At 44.0% G+C, this 16,767-nt stretch overlaps 1 protein-coding gene across 1 annotated transcript in view; it reads left to right on the plus strand.

The window, feature by feature from the left end:
• Positions 1-4,010: 4,010 nt before the first annotated feature.
• LOC100178258 (serine/threonine-protein kinase pim-3) overlaps positions 4,011-16,767 on the plus strand; it is a 17,063-nt gene continuing 4,306 nt past the window's right edge. Inside the window, exons 1-4 of the mRNA XM_002126592.5 lie at positions 4,011-4,401; positions 4,470-4,621; positions 4,702-4,908; positions 4,983-5,139. Coding sequence (XP_002126628.2) covers positions 4,314-4,401; positions 4,470-4,621; positions 4,702-4,908; positions 4,983-5,139 — 604 coding nt within the window. The 5' untranslated portion in view covers positions 4,011-4,313. The remainder of the gene's footprint in view (positions 4,402-4,469; positions 4,622-4,701; positions 4,909-4,982; positions 5,140-16,767) is intronic.

The raw sequence follows: 16,767 nt of genomic DNA on the forward strand, positions 1-16,767 counted from the left end.
ATCTTATTAACCGACACACTTATTATGTCTGTTAATTGGTTCAATTAAATATATTGCTAATCGACTTTAATAGTAAAGTTTTAGTTTACCTTTTGTTTGTTTGTTGAAGCATGATTGATATCACTGTTCAACAGTCATTTCTTGTTGTACTAAAAACAGCTTCTCACGCTCAATTTTACACTTGTATACGAATTATATTATGCCATTGGTGTCTCGCAGTATACAAAAATAATTCTAGAATAAAATACTACTCTGCTCAGCACTTCTGATAAACACGTGCAGCTTCCAGCTGAATTTATTTCATTACGACGTGCGATACGACACCGATCGAGTAGGATTGAATTCTACTCGATCGGCCCGTCGTACGAAGCACTTCTCGCGTCGGTAGAGTCTCGAAATTTCACTTCTCCACGTATGCTCTGACGCAGTCTGCATTAGCATACGTAACGACCTGTCGGCGTCGGATCAGAAGGCGTTAACGACGCGATAACGACGGCAGTGTGCATTGGGCTTAATACGTTACATCGGTTCGTTATGGTATACGTATTATTCGTAGCATGAATCAAACCACAGTTATATTCTTATTTGAAAACACAAAGGCGGTCACATATAGGCGTGCGTTGTTCCAAATCCTTATACAAACAACGCATTGAATTTGGCTAAGCGTGCCTCATGGCACGTATAGACGTAGTCTAGTCTCACGGAGTGCAGCAGTCTGATAAGATGGCAGTACCTGGTCACTATAAATTATTCCTGCAGAGAATGATTCCCGCTGTTCCTATGAACGACACTGTTGCTGCAGATCACGTTATACGGCGTGCATTGGCGCTCTTCCGAATGTGTTATCAAGATGTTCCGAACGCTCTTGAGCACCTAGATCAAAAGCTATGTGAGAATGTTGGATGTGACTGGAAGAATGATTATGAAAAGAGAAACAGTGAAGAAATTCGATTTTGTTAGGGAGGGTTTTTTATTTTTGTGGAATTCTGGTATTGACCTACGAGTTTAAAACTGACTTAGATGGGCTACACGTTGGCCCTTAAATTACACTGTTGTTATTGTGTTCATTGACATGCTATACTCACTTTTATTTTACTTGAAATACAATTATGAATTTTATACCGTAAACGATAACTGTAATAATGTAGTTAGGCGCATTAACCTGTCGCAAGCTTCGGCTTGTTATGACAACGCGTGACAAATATCGAAAAATCTGGTCTGGCTCGATCGGTAGATGGCGCATTGCACTCAGTTTGCTTATTTTATTGTATACAATAGGATGGTAGAGGAATGGACCCCTTTTCGTTTTACTTTCTTGTTCAATTTGGTAGTAAACATGGAACATTAAAAAAATTATAATAGCGTAACTTCACGACTCCCACATCTAAGTAGAGTTTTTTCTCGTTAAAGCTAGTTTATTGAATAAAGGATATCCTAATAATATAGTAGGGTGGGGGAAGATGGGACACTTTGTCAGACGAGACTTTTTTTAATTTTCTTTTTACGGACCACTATTTAATGATAATCAGAAAAATAAAGTTACAGAATTATTCGAGAGTATTATCACGACTTTATATAACGCCTGTCAAAGCTAATTACTGTTTTTAAACATTTATACTTTAAACAGGTAAAAAAATGCGAAATAGTAAGGTTCTTTTTTTTAATGCTCGCTAAATCATAGTAAAGCCAATGGATTTTTTAGTTTGCGTTTGCGAACGATTAAACTAGTTTCATAGCTTCATAAAACAACCTTGAATATTTCGTACAGTTTGATTTTGTCTGATAAAACTAGTTTTAGTTATGTAAAAAAACACTGAGATATAAGCATGAAGAAAACAGGCAGGGGTCAATATGACTTTAATTTGAGATAAAAACAACAACAAAAATATCGGATTAACGTTATATATATGAAGTTTACATGGCAAAGAAACTAGCACAGCCTTTTAAACTCGGTAGGTTAACTACAAGTTGCCTAATACTAATGTAAATATATTTCAATTTAGAGTCCCATCTTCCCCCACATTGTAGTTTTGTATGTTTTCATTGCCAAAGTTTGAAAGATTTGCTTTTAATTTAGTAATTTATACCTCAGGGAGTTTTTAACTATAAGATACTGATATAATAAAAAGATAATATTTTAAAAATGTATTCGAAATTTGATCATTTGCACTTGGTGATAATTTATGAGAAGTAGCTTAATTGTGCCAAAAATAGAGTAGTAATACCCAATTTGTAGCAAAAATAAAACGTTATTAATGGTTATTATCAATTTTTCTGTTATTACAAGTTCATATACTTTTGTTGGATACAATATTTATCCATTGATGTTCAAACATTACCCATTGTCGTTCAAACAATACCAATTGTTATGCAATAATATAATGTATAGGTAACATGTTAAAAACTCTAGCAGTAGGGAAAGAAAAAGAATGTTTAGACCTAGTTTTCAAAGCGTACAGTATTATTTCGTGTTATTTACGTATATTCCTATTTATAAATACACTTAATAATCAAAATTAACAATGATTTTAATCGCTAAATAACTCCTCGTGTGTTTTAATATATTTGTTGAGTTATTGTCAATTAATAAAGGAATGATAGTACTAATTCGGGGTATCACCCAGACACCGTTAAGTATTTTGAATTTGAAATTAAGGAAACAACAAGAGTAAGCTTGTAAATAAAACCAAATCAAAAACAAGCAATAAATCTGGTAAAGAGCATTAATAAAAATGAATTGGCAGCAGTTAACAAATTTTTTCATCAATTTTTTTGCTATGACGGTGCTAGAGTAGATTGTTTATTTCGTCTACTTTTTAAAATGCAATAGGCTATCTTGTTTATAAACAATACGAACTCTTAATTTTTGAATTTAATTTATTCGTTACATAATGTGATATTTTATTTTCATCTAAAAATAATCTTCCGCACAATGGCTCGATTTTTGGATAGAGAGAGCGGACATTTTTATCAGAATTTTTCCATGGTCGAAACTTTCGGAAATTCCAACGCATTTCTTTGAAATGATGTTCTCCTTCCCGAGTTTGCTTTAACTTGTGCTATTAGTAGCAATTCGGTCATTTGACGTGAATCACCAGCGCAGATCGATTCACCTCGGAGGAATGCGTCGTGGTGACACGTAGGACCAGCAGCCGCGATGACGTCATGTTTACGCACAAGCGAAGGCCGCGTGTCCTTGGGCTATAATTGTGTGCCTCGAGTTTTGTGCCGTCCTTTCCGTTTGAAGGTTGGGGTTCTTTCTTTGAACTGAATGTCTCAAATTATCAAAATACCTCTCTGCTTGTTATTGAAAAATACTTTAGGAATGTAATATACTTATATATTAATCGACTATGTTAAGATCAATCGCATTTGTGTATCCTAATGCTCCAAAAGTACTAGTGTTTTTAAAAGTACAATACCACAGTAAATTTGTGAACATCAAATTAAATAGTTTTTATCGCGTAACTATCGTATGTTAATCTTGTCGCTGTTTTGGAGCATTACATCATAGCTGAGGGATATATGCAGCTGTCAAAAGCTGTGACTGTATGCAAAGAAAGACGTTTCAATTTGTATATTATTGTTGCATGGAAATTACTACAGAGAACAGAGGGGACAACCCAGCACGAAAGCGAAGCAGGGCGAAAACGTAAACATCAGTTACTTCCAAGCTGCGAAGAGAGAGAGAAAAAGGATAGAGATGAAAAGAGCGACGCGCAAATTGTTGGTGCGTTGGCGCGTTCTGTGTATGAGCCTGCACTACTTTTCCGCGTCTAGACCGAAAAGACCACCAAGGTAAAAGGGAAGCAGCAGCCATTCGATCGAGCGACTAGCGTAGCTTGTGATTGAGTTGGAAGTTGTCAGACCGAAGGAGATAAGGCGGGATATTGTATCACAGCTCGAGAAGCAGTGGTACTGCCCCGTGGGAAATTAAGACAAACGTTGAAATTTGTTATTAGGTACGCAAGCACAGCAAAAGTCTCTATGTTTACGTTTTATGTCAGAGTTCAAAACAAGGTGTTTTGTAATTTAGGAATTTTATAGAAAGTAAGCTTACATTACATCGACAAGCATACAGAAGGCATTATTGGTACATCGACAGCTGTCAGATTTTTCCGCCCGGTCTGAGCGCTTGGTTGTCGGGGAAAGATAGCTTACGTTCCGATGAGGGTGCTAAAACTGACATATATATTTTATTGCTTCAGCAGTACAGTATTAAGACATCTTTGTTTTACAGGATTTATCGCGTACTGTGTTTCAATTAAAAGTCTCTATTCAGTGTTTAAATCGCATTCGGATTACATCCAAAAATGTTATCGTTTCAGAAAAAGATGCATTTGGGAAATATGCAATCAACAAGCCAACAGCAAATACAAGCTGCAGCAAAATCAGCATCAGGTAGGTTCCGGGTCTCTCGATAAGTTCTTGTTTCTTTGTAAATCAATATTCATTTTCGTTTTGTTCAGCGCAACGAGAACCGTTTGAAAGAGCCTACCAAGTTGGGAAAGTTCTCGGTTCTGGTGGGTTCGGTGTGGTTTACGCTGGTATTCGGGCAGTGGACAACCTACCTGTTGCAATCAAACACATTGCCCGATCACGCGTAAAGGTTTGGGGACAGGTATGTGTGTAAATGTCGGATAAACTACATTCGTGGACAGTTAATTGCAATAACGCTGACCATTTTTTAATTTATTACAGCTTAACGGCCAGGTGGTTCCGAACGAAATCGTGCTGATGGATCGCATTAGCCCTTGTGACCAAGTTATCAAGCTTATTGACTGGTACGAACGACCCGACAGTTATATCATCATCATGGAACGACCCGAACCATGCCAGGATTTATTTGATTACATAACTGAAAAGAAAGCATTGGACGAGGACACAGCGCGTACATTCTTCTGGCAGGTTAGCATCGCACCTTAATTGTATAACTGAAACAGTTTTCGCGACCAAATGTTACCATACCATGTCTCTGGCAGGTTTTGCTAGCCGTGGATCATTGCCACAAATGCGGCGTCGTTCACCGAGACATTAAGGACGAGAACTTGCTCGTGGACTTCAGGAACAAAAGCTTAAAATTGATCGACTTTGGATCGGGCGCCATCCTCCGCGACACCGTCTACGTTGAATTCGACGGTAGGTCAAATTTCGTACAGTGATTTACCCGGTAACGGAAGTTAGCCGATGCCACTTATATGTTAAGTTAGCTCGTTGGGGTTGCTTAAATGAATGAAAACCCATAGCAGTGTTTTGTGTTGGCTTGCCATCGGAAGTAAAGCAGGAAACCGCCTCTATCGCTTAACTCATCAGCTGTTTCCTGCCTGTTCCTGCTACTCGCGCCCTTTTACATACAACTGTTATTATTACAACGTAGGCCACAACGGCTGCACAGTTTTGTTATAAACTTTGTCCGAAGTGCAGGTTTCCACCAAAAATATTTAGCGGGAAATCGCTGAATATTGTTTTCAAAAAAAAGCGTTACTGTGTGTTTTATCATGGAGTTGTAATGCTTGCTTTTATCGATCGAATTGATTATAGATTTTGCTTAGTCTTACAATGCGTGGGCATTGGCCATGTTTACAAACATTCATATCCTCGCAATTGCGTGCAACCGCTCCACTGTTACGACAATAACGATCTATAATGCGCCTTCCGGAATGGTCTCCAGTGGCATATGTCGGGCGTTGCGTCGATTCGCCCTCGCTCTTTGAATGCATCAATAACGCTTTGATGTGGCGTGTCGCCAATTGAACAGATGCCGCCTTTAGGATTGTCCGCTCCCGGCACTTGCTTTCGGTAGGTTTTAGGTTGCTCTCATGACGCCGTCCTCATACCGCAGTAAATTATGTGGAAATTGGCGGTTAACAGCCGAGTATTTTACACCGGTTGCTGTCTCGCCGATCCACTGTTAGGTGCAAAGGTCTCCTTTGTCTCATGCCAGCTTCGGTGCGAGTGCTGATAAAAGAGCAGACGTCTGCTGTGCGGAACATTAGCCGCGTCCCAAGCGACGTACACTACATTTCATTTGTAGCGCTGCCTCTTGCGCCATTAATGTGGGCCGCCTGTAATCATCGTATTGTGTTCAAGCTCCCCCGGGTACGAAACTGGGTCACCAAATTGTGATTACTTCTTTGTCCATCTCTGGATCGTGGTAGGTTAATTACTCACAAGAGGCAGCAAGCCAGCTGTCGGCCAATGCATTACAGATCAAGGGTGATAAAAAGGTGCTCGGATTAATCATGAACTTTGAAATAGTTTCACACCAACGCGGGTTAAAATTACGTATGATTGATTGCGATACCAGTCCGAAGTACTAAGTCCAACTTTTTGAACTTCCACGTCAATCGTTTTCATTCGTGGGCACGCGTGTGTTGTATCCCAATAGAATGTTGTTGTGTATGTCGACATGTCGGGGGTTTTACCAAGCTTGCGTAGTGCTCATGACAGGGAAATTGTTTTGCCCGATACCGAAAACTGACGACATAGGCAAAATCCCTGAGGCGCCAAAGTTTCTGCGTGATGCTCATAATAGAATGCAGTACTTCGAAACTCAATTGAATAGAAGAATAACCACGCAAGCGAGATCGAAACCCAAGTGTTTAGTTCTCCTCGTGGAAGGAAAACCCCGCAACGCGCAAACAATTGCACGCCTCTATTTGCCTTCCACGAGTCTCCACTGGTTCGTGCCCTTCCACGATATTCGCTTAGTCACTTGTGCCCTCGCTGCTGGGTAAAGTCCGTCTAGTGCTGCTTGGTTAACCCGGCTCGGCAAATACACAGCAACCGCAGACCAACACTATTCGCATTCCGCAGTGTGACAGGTTGACAACTTCGTCCGCTCGGTAACCGCCCCAACAATCAGGGTACGTTTAGGTCAAACCGAAAGTCCTTTTCAAAGCCCGAGTCGCAATTCCCCCACGTGTTTCTTATCGCACCTTCTGTGGTGTGGTTGAGTTGACCTGAAATACAAACCGAGCGGGCGTATCTGGCGTCCAAAAATAGATGGTTTTTAACCGCCATAATTAATTAATTGGTTCTCGTATGTGCTGGGCAGTGACGCTGTATTGACGTAATTCCCCCAGGCTGTGCTGGTCACTTTTGATATGATGATATACTATTGTAGTGTAAACTGTGTCACGGCCTTAATATAATTGGACATGGTACTACATTGATGACTGTCTTTAATGTACGTACGATTACGTAAGCGGGACCCATTAGTTAAAATTCTTTAACACTGTTTGATCGCTAAACAAGAAAAGAACGGAAATCCGACGTCTGTTAAAACAGTTTATAAAAGGGAATCGAGAAGTCGCTGAAAGTGTTTTTTTCTTTTCATCAACTGCCGAAAGGAAATTTAAGAAGGCGACTGTTCCCGCCACTATGTTACCACCTTTCGTTCGAATCAACAAATGCAACATGATAGCACAGCCTTTGTGCTTTATCATGTCGTTTTTGTTGCTGTTTCCCGCCAAAGCGTCTGTTATTGTTTTCACTGAAAGCATAGTAGTAAGCAAACAAAGAAACGTATTCGTTGCGAGCAGCGGTCGATAATGGCTCATTTTACTGCAATCCCATACCGCTGCGTATGTCTCCGTATAAAATAGGAATAGGTATCAGCGTTTCGATATAAACAGGAGTCGCTCCTGTCTATACTGGTGTGATGCGCTTCCCCTTATAGTGTTGTTGCTGGCGCCGCTGGCTCGCGGAAATGCGCTTCTCTAAATCGGTGCTTCCCACCTGCATGCTCCATGCGAACCACCCATAGTGCTAGGTTCTATGGGAACTCGAATATCCCGAATACACAGGCCGTGTCGATCCGAAATTGTTTCCTGCCAAACAATCGCCGCAACACTGCGCGACCCCGGTACGTTCCCAGCAGGCAAAGCTTTCGCACCAATCGGCGGATTGTTGACTAGCCGCAGTCTTCGTCGAAACGCTCAGACTTGATTTGCAGGTAATTCTGGATTGGCGAGCAAACGTTCTTAGAAATGTGGGCGGGATTTTACAAAATTCCGTGTCGATAATATACGATTACCAACAGGCAATCCCTATTTGAAGTCTTATTATAAAGGTCTTTCTTACGGAAAGCGATACCAAACAAAAACGAACGCAGTCTCTCATTCATTATGTATCCAAGCAACGCTTTCTTTTGATTATCACCCTAAGGTCAGGTCTTGTCGCACGCGCCACCAATGTTTCGCGGAATCCCATTGTCAATACATTTTACCATTGCTCTGAGCAGCACGCGCGCATCGAACAGCAATTTGCCACACAAAGAGCGAGGTATTTTTACAACCTAGTCACCGCTCTCCCGCGCTTGAAATGTCATCGTCACATGACCAAGCCAACGGTTGTTTTGTTCCCGGACAAAACAATCGGAGAAAAGTATGTATGGCACGAACAAGCAGTGATAGATACGGGTTGGCGATACTGTTCTCTCGCAGCCGTTACGTTTGTTTACTTGTCGTTGCCACGCAACCGCCAACTACGCCTCTACTGGAGGTAAGAGTCGAAACATGATACTTGTATTGTAATTCGTAGCATATATAATCGGGTTTGCCTCGGTTCAATCACGTGTGTTGCTTTGTCTTTGTTTGCGAGCGATAATCTGGGCTGATGCGATCGTCATCAGATTGGTGGAATGTCTCGCCGCGTTGCTTACGTCACATACCGAACGTTTAAAATATTTCAAAGCAAGTTTATAAACGCCATTGCAATCCTTTTACTGGAAGATGAGTGAATCACACACCATCCCGCGTGTGGTTAAAAGTCAGGTGATAAACAATTTAAAAATTTCCTGGCGTGCTTTTTCTCTTTGTTTCGACTGGAATTCACCTAATCGTTTTCGTTGCCGCGGGCCACTTATCGATCTCACGTGATACCCTGCAGCCAATGACGAGCGCTTTGGGGTAGAACGGGCTTGTCAACAACTATAATCAGACCCAATCTACGTCACGATTGCGCAACTTCCGCGCAATACTCAACGCAGGCATGACAATGCGGCCCTGGGGCAATGCATGGTACACTCTATTGACCTTGCATAGAGACTTATGTAAGCTGTTCAGTGACGTAGTATGATGCTTGAAAACATGACTATTTACCATCGCCGACCTTCAGTAAATCAGCCAGTTGTTTGTCACGACATAGCGTTGACAAATCAGCACGTTAATTCCAGATGACGAAACCGGGCAGTCGTGCTGACGCGGTAGCGACCCAATACTCGGAAAACAGGCAATGGGTGACGCAGAAGGCGATAATTAATAACCATATCGCCATCCATCGTCGTTATTTAGTATACCGATCAGTTGGTGTCGGGAATTCCCATATTTTGAATGGAGGTAACACGAAACGATAAACACCATTGTTTTTGGAATAAGCCAGTTTCGGTCTTTCTATTTTTAACCGGAGCTAAATACGACCAGCCGTTGTTGATTCACCACGCTCCCTCTGTTTCGTTTTCGACAGGATGTCCCTGTTAATCTCTATAGCGACCGCGAGGTACGCTGTGGCAACGTTGTTTTAAACGCGCACGGAGATTTGACGAACTGACTACTCGAACAGGTTGTCTGCATTCGTCACATACCTGTAGGGTGACTAGATCCTGCCTCCCACGTGTTGTTTGATCAGAGTGCCTTGAAGTGTACGACATGTTGTGTCAGTTACGTGGTCGAGCGTACCAGGTTGATGTATACGTGCCGCAGCACGGCACTGCTGTTAAACTGTAACTAGCCAAGGTACTCTACCCTTCTCCACCCATTGTAAACATCGTTGGAAAATATTACCACCAAGAGTCGTGGAACGATTTCTAGTAAATGGCAAATGATTAATCCCCTTGTGTTTTGTTCGTTGGAACGGCGCCATTTGGGGCAAAATGCAAATTTCCTGATAACCCTGCTTTCGCGACCCCACCAACAACAAATCGACACAGCCTTTCTATCTTTATTAAAAATATCCTCTTGTGTTTAAACAAGTGGCCTAACCTAACACCCGTAAGCCATGACGAATAACCGAGGAGACTTTGATCCGTCGCTGCTTACGCACGACAGTGCAGCTAAGGTTGAAAACACAACGCAGGTTAGAACATGTCTAGTTTCCAGCGTCGGCCCTACGTCATATACCTTGAGGTCCCGCTGAGTTTCAGTGTGCCTGGCACTTGAGGAAAATCGGTTCAACGTGATCTCAAGTACGTTGATTCCAAGGAGGTCGGTGCAGGTTGAAGCTTGTCTCGTATTTAAGCTAAATCCGCTGATAGTTATCGCATACGAGCTCGGACAAACAGGTTCTTTTTGGTCGATCCGTTGGTTATAACAGTATACGAGCGAAACTTTTACGAGTTATCGGAACGTGCCTCGATGTTTTCGCTGCACTGCGCGCCAGACCACTCGAATCCGTTACCATGCCACCCCATTGACGAGTCGGCCGCGTCGTTTTCAAACTTCAAGCGCTCACCCCGCATTCCGTAGTAAGAGTAGCTGCTTTTTGTGTCTTTTGTGTTGTTCGGTTGGACATCGAGAGGCCGTTTCGCGCGCCAAAATGGCAGTGGCGCGAAACTTAACGAACTTTGGTTCTTACCTCATCGCTTAACGATTTATCGAATTATACCCCTGGCCGTTTCAGTTCGTTTGCTCGTCGCAGGTTGTTTGTGGGCACTCTTACAACAACACTAGACAGTTGCTGCAGGCGATTGCTGCAAAACGTGTTGATTACATAAAGCCATTGCATTTTGTATGTGCGCTTTGCGGCATGAGAATGACAACACGACCATCTGTCGTTGTGAATGTACATTTAGCTCCGACAAGTTGTTTCGGTAACTCAAATTGTTTGGCTGTAACGTGTTAGTGCAAGTAACATGTACACACTGTTTCTGGTGGTTACCGCGTCTTCATAGAACTGTTACTCGCCCGATAGTCCAGTACACCGTTGCAGACTTATGCATTGAATTATTAATGCAAATGTGTCTGGCCGCCGAGCGACTGAGAGAGCCTTTGTATCTTTTATAAAGCGAGGACCAAACTATATGCTTCGTTGTGGCCACGCCCGCCCGTTACCCAGTACGACAGTTTGAACAGAACTACCGAACCATGTTTTTATCTGAACGCAGTATTAGCCATATGTATGCCTCCCGCGAATACCATCGAAAGGAAACTGCAGAGAGCCAGTGGACTCATATGACTCTGCTGCAGTGCGTGCAACACACGAGTTTCTGTTCCTGTGTATTGATGCAGCACCGGTTCCCGGAACATGTTATTGTAGCGCATAACCAGTGGTCCAAAGCGCACGATTCATGATTTATAAACTGTCGGTGCCACAAATTTATGAATGGCGTGGTAATATTTCACCGACCGTCGGATGTGCATATACACAACAAGAAGCGTCGAGCGTGGATGCTCTTTGCGCGCGAGGAAGTGCGTATTGCGTTACGTTCCACGAACTGCCCCGAGCCACCATTGTATATACAGTCAGCCATCTCCTCCGTTATTTATCCTGCAGTATTCGATCTGTATGCAAGGGACCTCCGATAACCCGACGTTTGTTAAATGCGACGCTCGCGCCGTAACTTCTTCCGCTGTCACTTCTTGGAAGCAAGTGCTTCACCAGTCCGGAAACACAACATCCTCGATTGCGCTGCGTATGCCCCAACCCGCACTTTGTGCCGGCCATTCAAACCGGCCAATCCTGTGTTGCCCCGGATATGCTCTAGATGCGTCATAGCCGGCCGTTACATTTTGCCTCTATTTCGCCTCCACGTCTGCGCCCAGTCATGTTTTGACGCCACAGCATTCAACGAGGAAGCTTCTGTTTAGCTCTGGTTGTTTTGATACCTTAAACGCCTGCCGCTCTTTGATTTGCATATAGAACGAACAAAGCCTTCCTGATGCCTCACATGGTTGAATTCTCCCGTTCGAAAACTCGTCGCGTCTCGGTTTGCGCTGTTGAGGCAAAAATAGAAGCAATTTTGCTTTGTTTAGGAAAACCTGTGGGAGTGGTCGGAAATTCCAGTTGATCAAGTGGAAAAGAGTTAAAAGAAACAGCTGTGTATTGTTTCGTTGCTCTTTGAGCATGTGATCATCTATATTCTAAATAATCCATGGGAAATTTGCCGCTAAACAACATATTAGTCACCCACTCATCTTAGGCCGCATTCCGCGCGTTCTTGGCTTTTTCGAACACTCCAAAAACCGTCGCAGTTCTTGTTATGTTATTTCACGTGAAAGACGGTGTGAGTTGATTTCTTTCTTACTCTTAAGTGTGAGACCTAGAGATGTTCGCCTTTTTAGGCAACACCCTTTTTCTTCCCCGCGCATTCTTCGCGAGCCATCGAAAGTGCGCAATAGTCCAAATTACTCCGGTAGGAAGAACTGGCCTGCAGGAGTCGCCGTTAAAAAAAACAATAATAACAATGCACGTGCAGGCGCCCCTTGCGAACCAATTGTCCATGCAATCTTGTTGTATTACAGCAAGCCGATTATCGTAATCCACGATCGTTTCGTGGTGGAAACAGCAATTAACTGGATTGGTGAACTGCTTTATTAATTTTCGAATCGGAACGAACTCGGATTTTCCGTCAGATTAGAAGGACCAATCGCCATTGTTCGCTTGTTTCTGACGGCGCCTAATTGGCCTGGTAAAAATGCGTGCCTTCACGGCCTACTTCACATTATACCACCGATTAGAAGAGCCGAGTGTGGGAACGTTCCACGAATCATGCAACCTTTACTAGGCGCGAGGTCGTTTCCCCGATGTTCAAGGTGGTCGTTTTCATTCCGATCTTGTTGACTTAGCCTCCAGATTGTCCAAGCAACCTTTCGGTCGTTTGAACGTAACGTGTGCGTTCGCCCAGCCACGATTTGGGGTCGTGAGAAAGGAAGCTTCTCTCGTATTTTCCGTTCAAAGAAACAGCGTGAACAAGTCGTAAGGCGATCAAATACTTCCGTCTAATATCAGACGGCGTTCGTAATCCGCTTCAAAATTAAACTGGGCAACCCTCGGCGCCTCGTCACGAGGATGTCGGTGAGAACAAAGCAGTTCCGAGAATTGGCCAGGGCCGTTGTCATGGGTTATCCTTAGAGGTTGATATCATGGAAGCCCACGATGATAGAGGCTTCTGTACATGACTCATTTCTAGTTCTCGTGGCCAACCTCACTTAGCAACGTTAAGTCGCTCAAGGAAATTCGTCTGCTATATTTAGCCCCTATCGTGATTAGGCTTTTCTCTTGCTTGTAAATTCCTGGAGTCCCTGTGCTCGACATATTTGCAGGTATTGCGCAATTGTGACAAGGACCTTCCCGAGTTACTGTAAATGAATTCAAGCCATGTATGCAATAGGAAATCACGTAAATGGAGAGGTCGCACCGAGTGCTTGACCAGATGCGTTCAACATTCGTTAAGTGCCATCCACGGCTGACTCTTCTTGCTACAGGGACATTTTTTCTGAAAGAATGCCGCTGTGTTTGCAGACGGAAGGTTTAAGCCATATGTAGAGAGTACGCGATCTTTTCCGCCAGGAAAACGTGCACTGCATCGCAACCTGTATCTAGGCCGTAGACTGTCTGCCATGGAAGCAATGTGGAAACCATCCCGACCAGCGGCGTTTCCGTTCACATCTCGGCATCTCTGGCCACGTTTGCTCAGAGTATAGTCAACTGGTGCGCCGTGCGAAAGCCGGATATCCTGGTGGGTTCGCTTCACCTCGTCCGTGAAGTGCGCAGCAATAGCTACGTGTGGATGCGGTCGTTATGGTCGATAGGGAGTGCATTGTCTGGCAATGAACTTGGATGTTGCGAAACAGCGTAGAACTGAATGGCTCATCTTTAGACTTTGTAACAGCCCACGCATCTAACACGGGTCGTGATATTAGTTCCCCCCTTTTTCCAGCTCTTATCGCACGAACACACGCCTCAGCAACAGAAAGTTATTCACTATCCCGCGAAAGACGTCACAATGCGACCCTTTGACGTCTCTACGCCTATTTACTCAAACGTGGTTGTGGTTCCCATACTTTTACAGGGCAGCGAAAGCTCGTGAAACCTTAAGTCCTTAAACATACGTTTCTTTGATGGACGTAGGCTGAGAAGGTATCTACAACACGCAACGCGGGGGCTTATTTCTTTTTATATATCTGTGACGTACATCTGATCACTGTGACCACAAAGCCATCAAAGAAATGTGTTTCCAATACGTCAAGTGTTCGTTTTCCTCTGGGGCCATAGTCCAATTATTCAAGGCGAGCGTGGACATATCCATTACGCATTGGGCCGCAATTCAATTTCGCGACCTGAGGATGGCAATTAAGACGGTCTTAGATTGCGCTTATCTTTTCGAAGTGATCGAAGAACTAATATCAGGACACAGGAGCCGACGTATCGACCCGCCATCACTTGAAATGAATGCTTCGGCGAGCGTCTGAAATTAAGATTGATTGGACATTCAACCGAGGCTTCAGTCGGCACGCGGCCGCCGCGGTTACAACCCAAACGCCACGCTACCATGTTTCGACCTCGTGTATCACATTCTCGAGCAAAGTTGCCACGCCAGTCTTAAACGGCGGGGACAACCCGTGATATCTCGGGCTGAGTAAACCCGATCGGCGCTCTCTCTGGGATTCGTACGTGCCTGGCATTCCGACATGCAGAGAAGGAGCTGCGTCACGGCACCTTCATTCTATCTCAATGGCGTCATCGTCTTATCATCAAACTCGCTAGTTTACCAACCATAGCCAACCTAGATAAATCCGCAACGTTTCATTGATTAGCAAATCGTTTGAAAGGCGGTGCCAAGTAATGGTAGATCAGCCCATGCCTTGCCCACGGGATTATAATTGGGAGGGAGTCGTAACTCCGCGTGTTTATGCGCCCAAGTGTTAAGTAATCACCCCTTCGTTGACCTTTGTTGCAAAAGCGAAACACCTGCAGCTTTAAGAGTGCAATCGTACCAGGTGTGTAGGTACATAAGCCTGTACCACGCAAGCTGCGTCCTTGATGAAGGCAAACAAGCTATATTTACAGTAGTTTGATAAAGCTCATGACGACCTGCCTGGTCCAAGCTATTCCCACATTGAAGCGTCTGAAATTAGATCTCATTATCAGCATAGTGACGTTGGTCGACGTCATGCCGTTCTATTTTTTACCGCGAGAAAAAGTCGTATCGTCTTTTACGAAAAACTTTCCGTCACAAGGCAAACATTTATTGATTATATTCTATATGTAGTAACATGTGTGCTCGGAATATTCGGATGGTTGTGTTTCACTGTGTGAGTCCTCCTGTATGCAGATCAAACACATGGTAGCCGGTAAAGCTGTCCTGGGAATTAAATTGGTGATGGAAGGGCCAGCGGCTGCCATTTGGTCCCGCGAACTGGTAATCCATATTCGGCTCTAAGTTCGAGAGGACGCGCGCATAACACTTCAGAACAATCACGCGAATTTATAGCACATTACGTAACGTCTTCCCAGCCACTGGCCGCGACAAAAAATCCTCTTTTCCTGCACGTCGAAGGCGAGCGTGCAGCGTACCTGAGCAAGCTTCTTTGTCTCGAATTGGTGCTTTCCCACCTTACCACTTTCGACCCGCTGAAACGGTGACGTAATGCTTCTAGCTTTGTGTTTAATGCTGGTCCCCTTGATGACTTCGATCTGTATGCAAGCCGCAGGAGCTGAAGTCATTCAGCTTCCAGCACTGCCACGATTTTAAGATTACGTAATCGTTGCCAAGTGTTATTTTTCGCTGCCATTCGTCAGTTAAAACTCCCTGAATCGCATGCGCAGCACTGTCACTGCTCGCCTACATCAATTATGCATGGTACAGTCATCTTAAAAGAGTAAAATAAGAGCGACTGGAAATTTCGTTCCGTTTCTTCCATTGTAGTACGCATCGGTGTTATTGGTTTGTTGTCTGTGTCCCCCGTAGTAACAGGGCGTTGTATACTGCCGATAAAGTCGAGCCCTGTGACTCACCGACCGATCACGCATACAAGAGTATGTGGAAACTCCGTGTTATTATACATTGAGCTCTGTTTTTGACAAGTTTTAAAGCAGAGTGGCCTGTCTCGCGGCAATTGCGTGTGAAACAAGATATCTCGGGAGTCGACTGTAACTGGCAGCTGCCAGCGCCAGCTGCATGATTAGCAGAAAGTAATGCCCTTTCCAGCAGTCGTATCTTATCATATCGTTTTCTTCGGTTCCGCTGCACGGCCAAGTCTCGCCAAGCAGAAGTAAACATTTGTTCGTAAAGCCGACCGTACCGATGTGCACCTATTGCCCACTCCTCTTGCCTCAAGCAACTTAGGCGGGCCGGTTTATGTCGGTTCAAAGCGGCCCGGCCTGACTCCCGTTCTGTCTGGCTCGACCGCAATGCAATTCGCCTGACCTCTCTCATGTGGTGGGATGTTAATCACAAACGAGAAATTGTAATGCGATATGCCAGTTATTTCGTGCAGTGTAACTGCTTCGAAGAGCCTGCGGCAAAAGCGCTCGCTCACCGTCGGAATGTTGGTGAGCTGACGGCGGCAAAATAGTTAGCATTCTTTTCCACCCCGAAGAACATCTATGCGTGACCCACGCACGACTCCACCCTGCCCGATACGTCATTCGCACCAAATTTGTTTCCAACGTGGTCCTGAATTACCATTTGCTCCCAGCAGACCGTAGACGCACATTTAATTACGCATATCGTTTCTCGATCGGCGATTGCTCATTAATCGAGCTGTGCGCTGGAATGTAAAATTTCTTTGAAGTGCTCGCGCGCATTGATTTCCAGTCAATTAG

Source organism: Ciona intestinalis, chromosome 1, assembly GCF_000224145.3.
Source record: "Ciona intestinalis chromosome 1, KH, whole genome shotgun sequence".
Taxonomy (NCBI): Eukaryota; Metazoa; Chordata; class Ascidiacea; order Phlebobranchia; family Cionidae; genus Ciona; species Ciona intestinalis.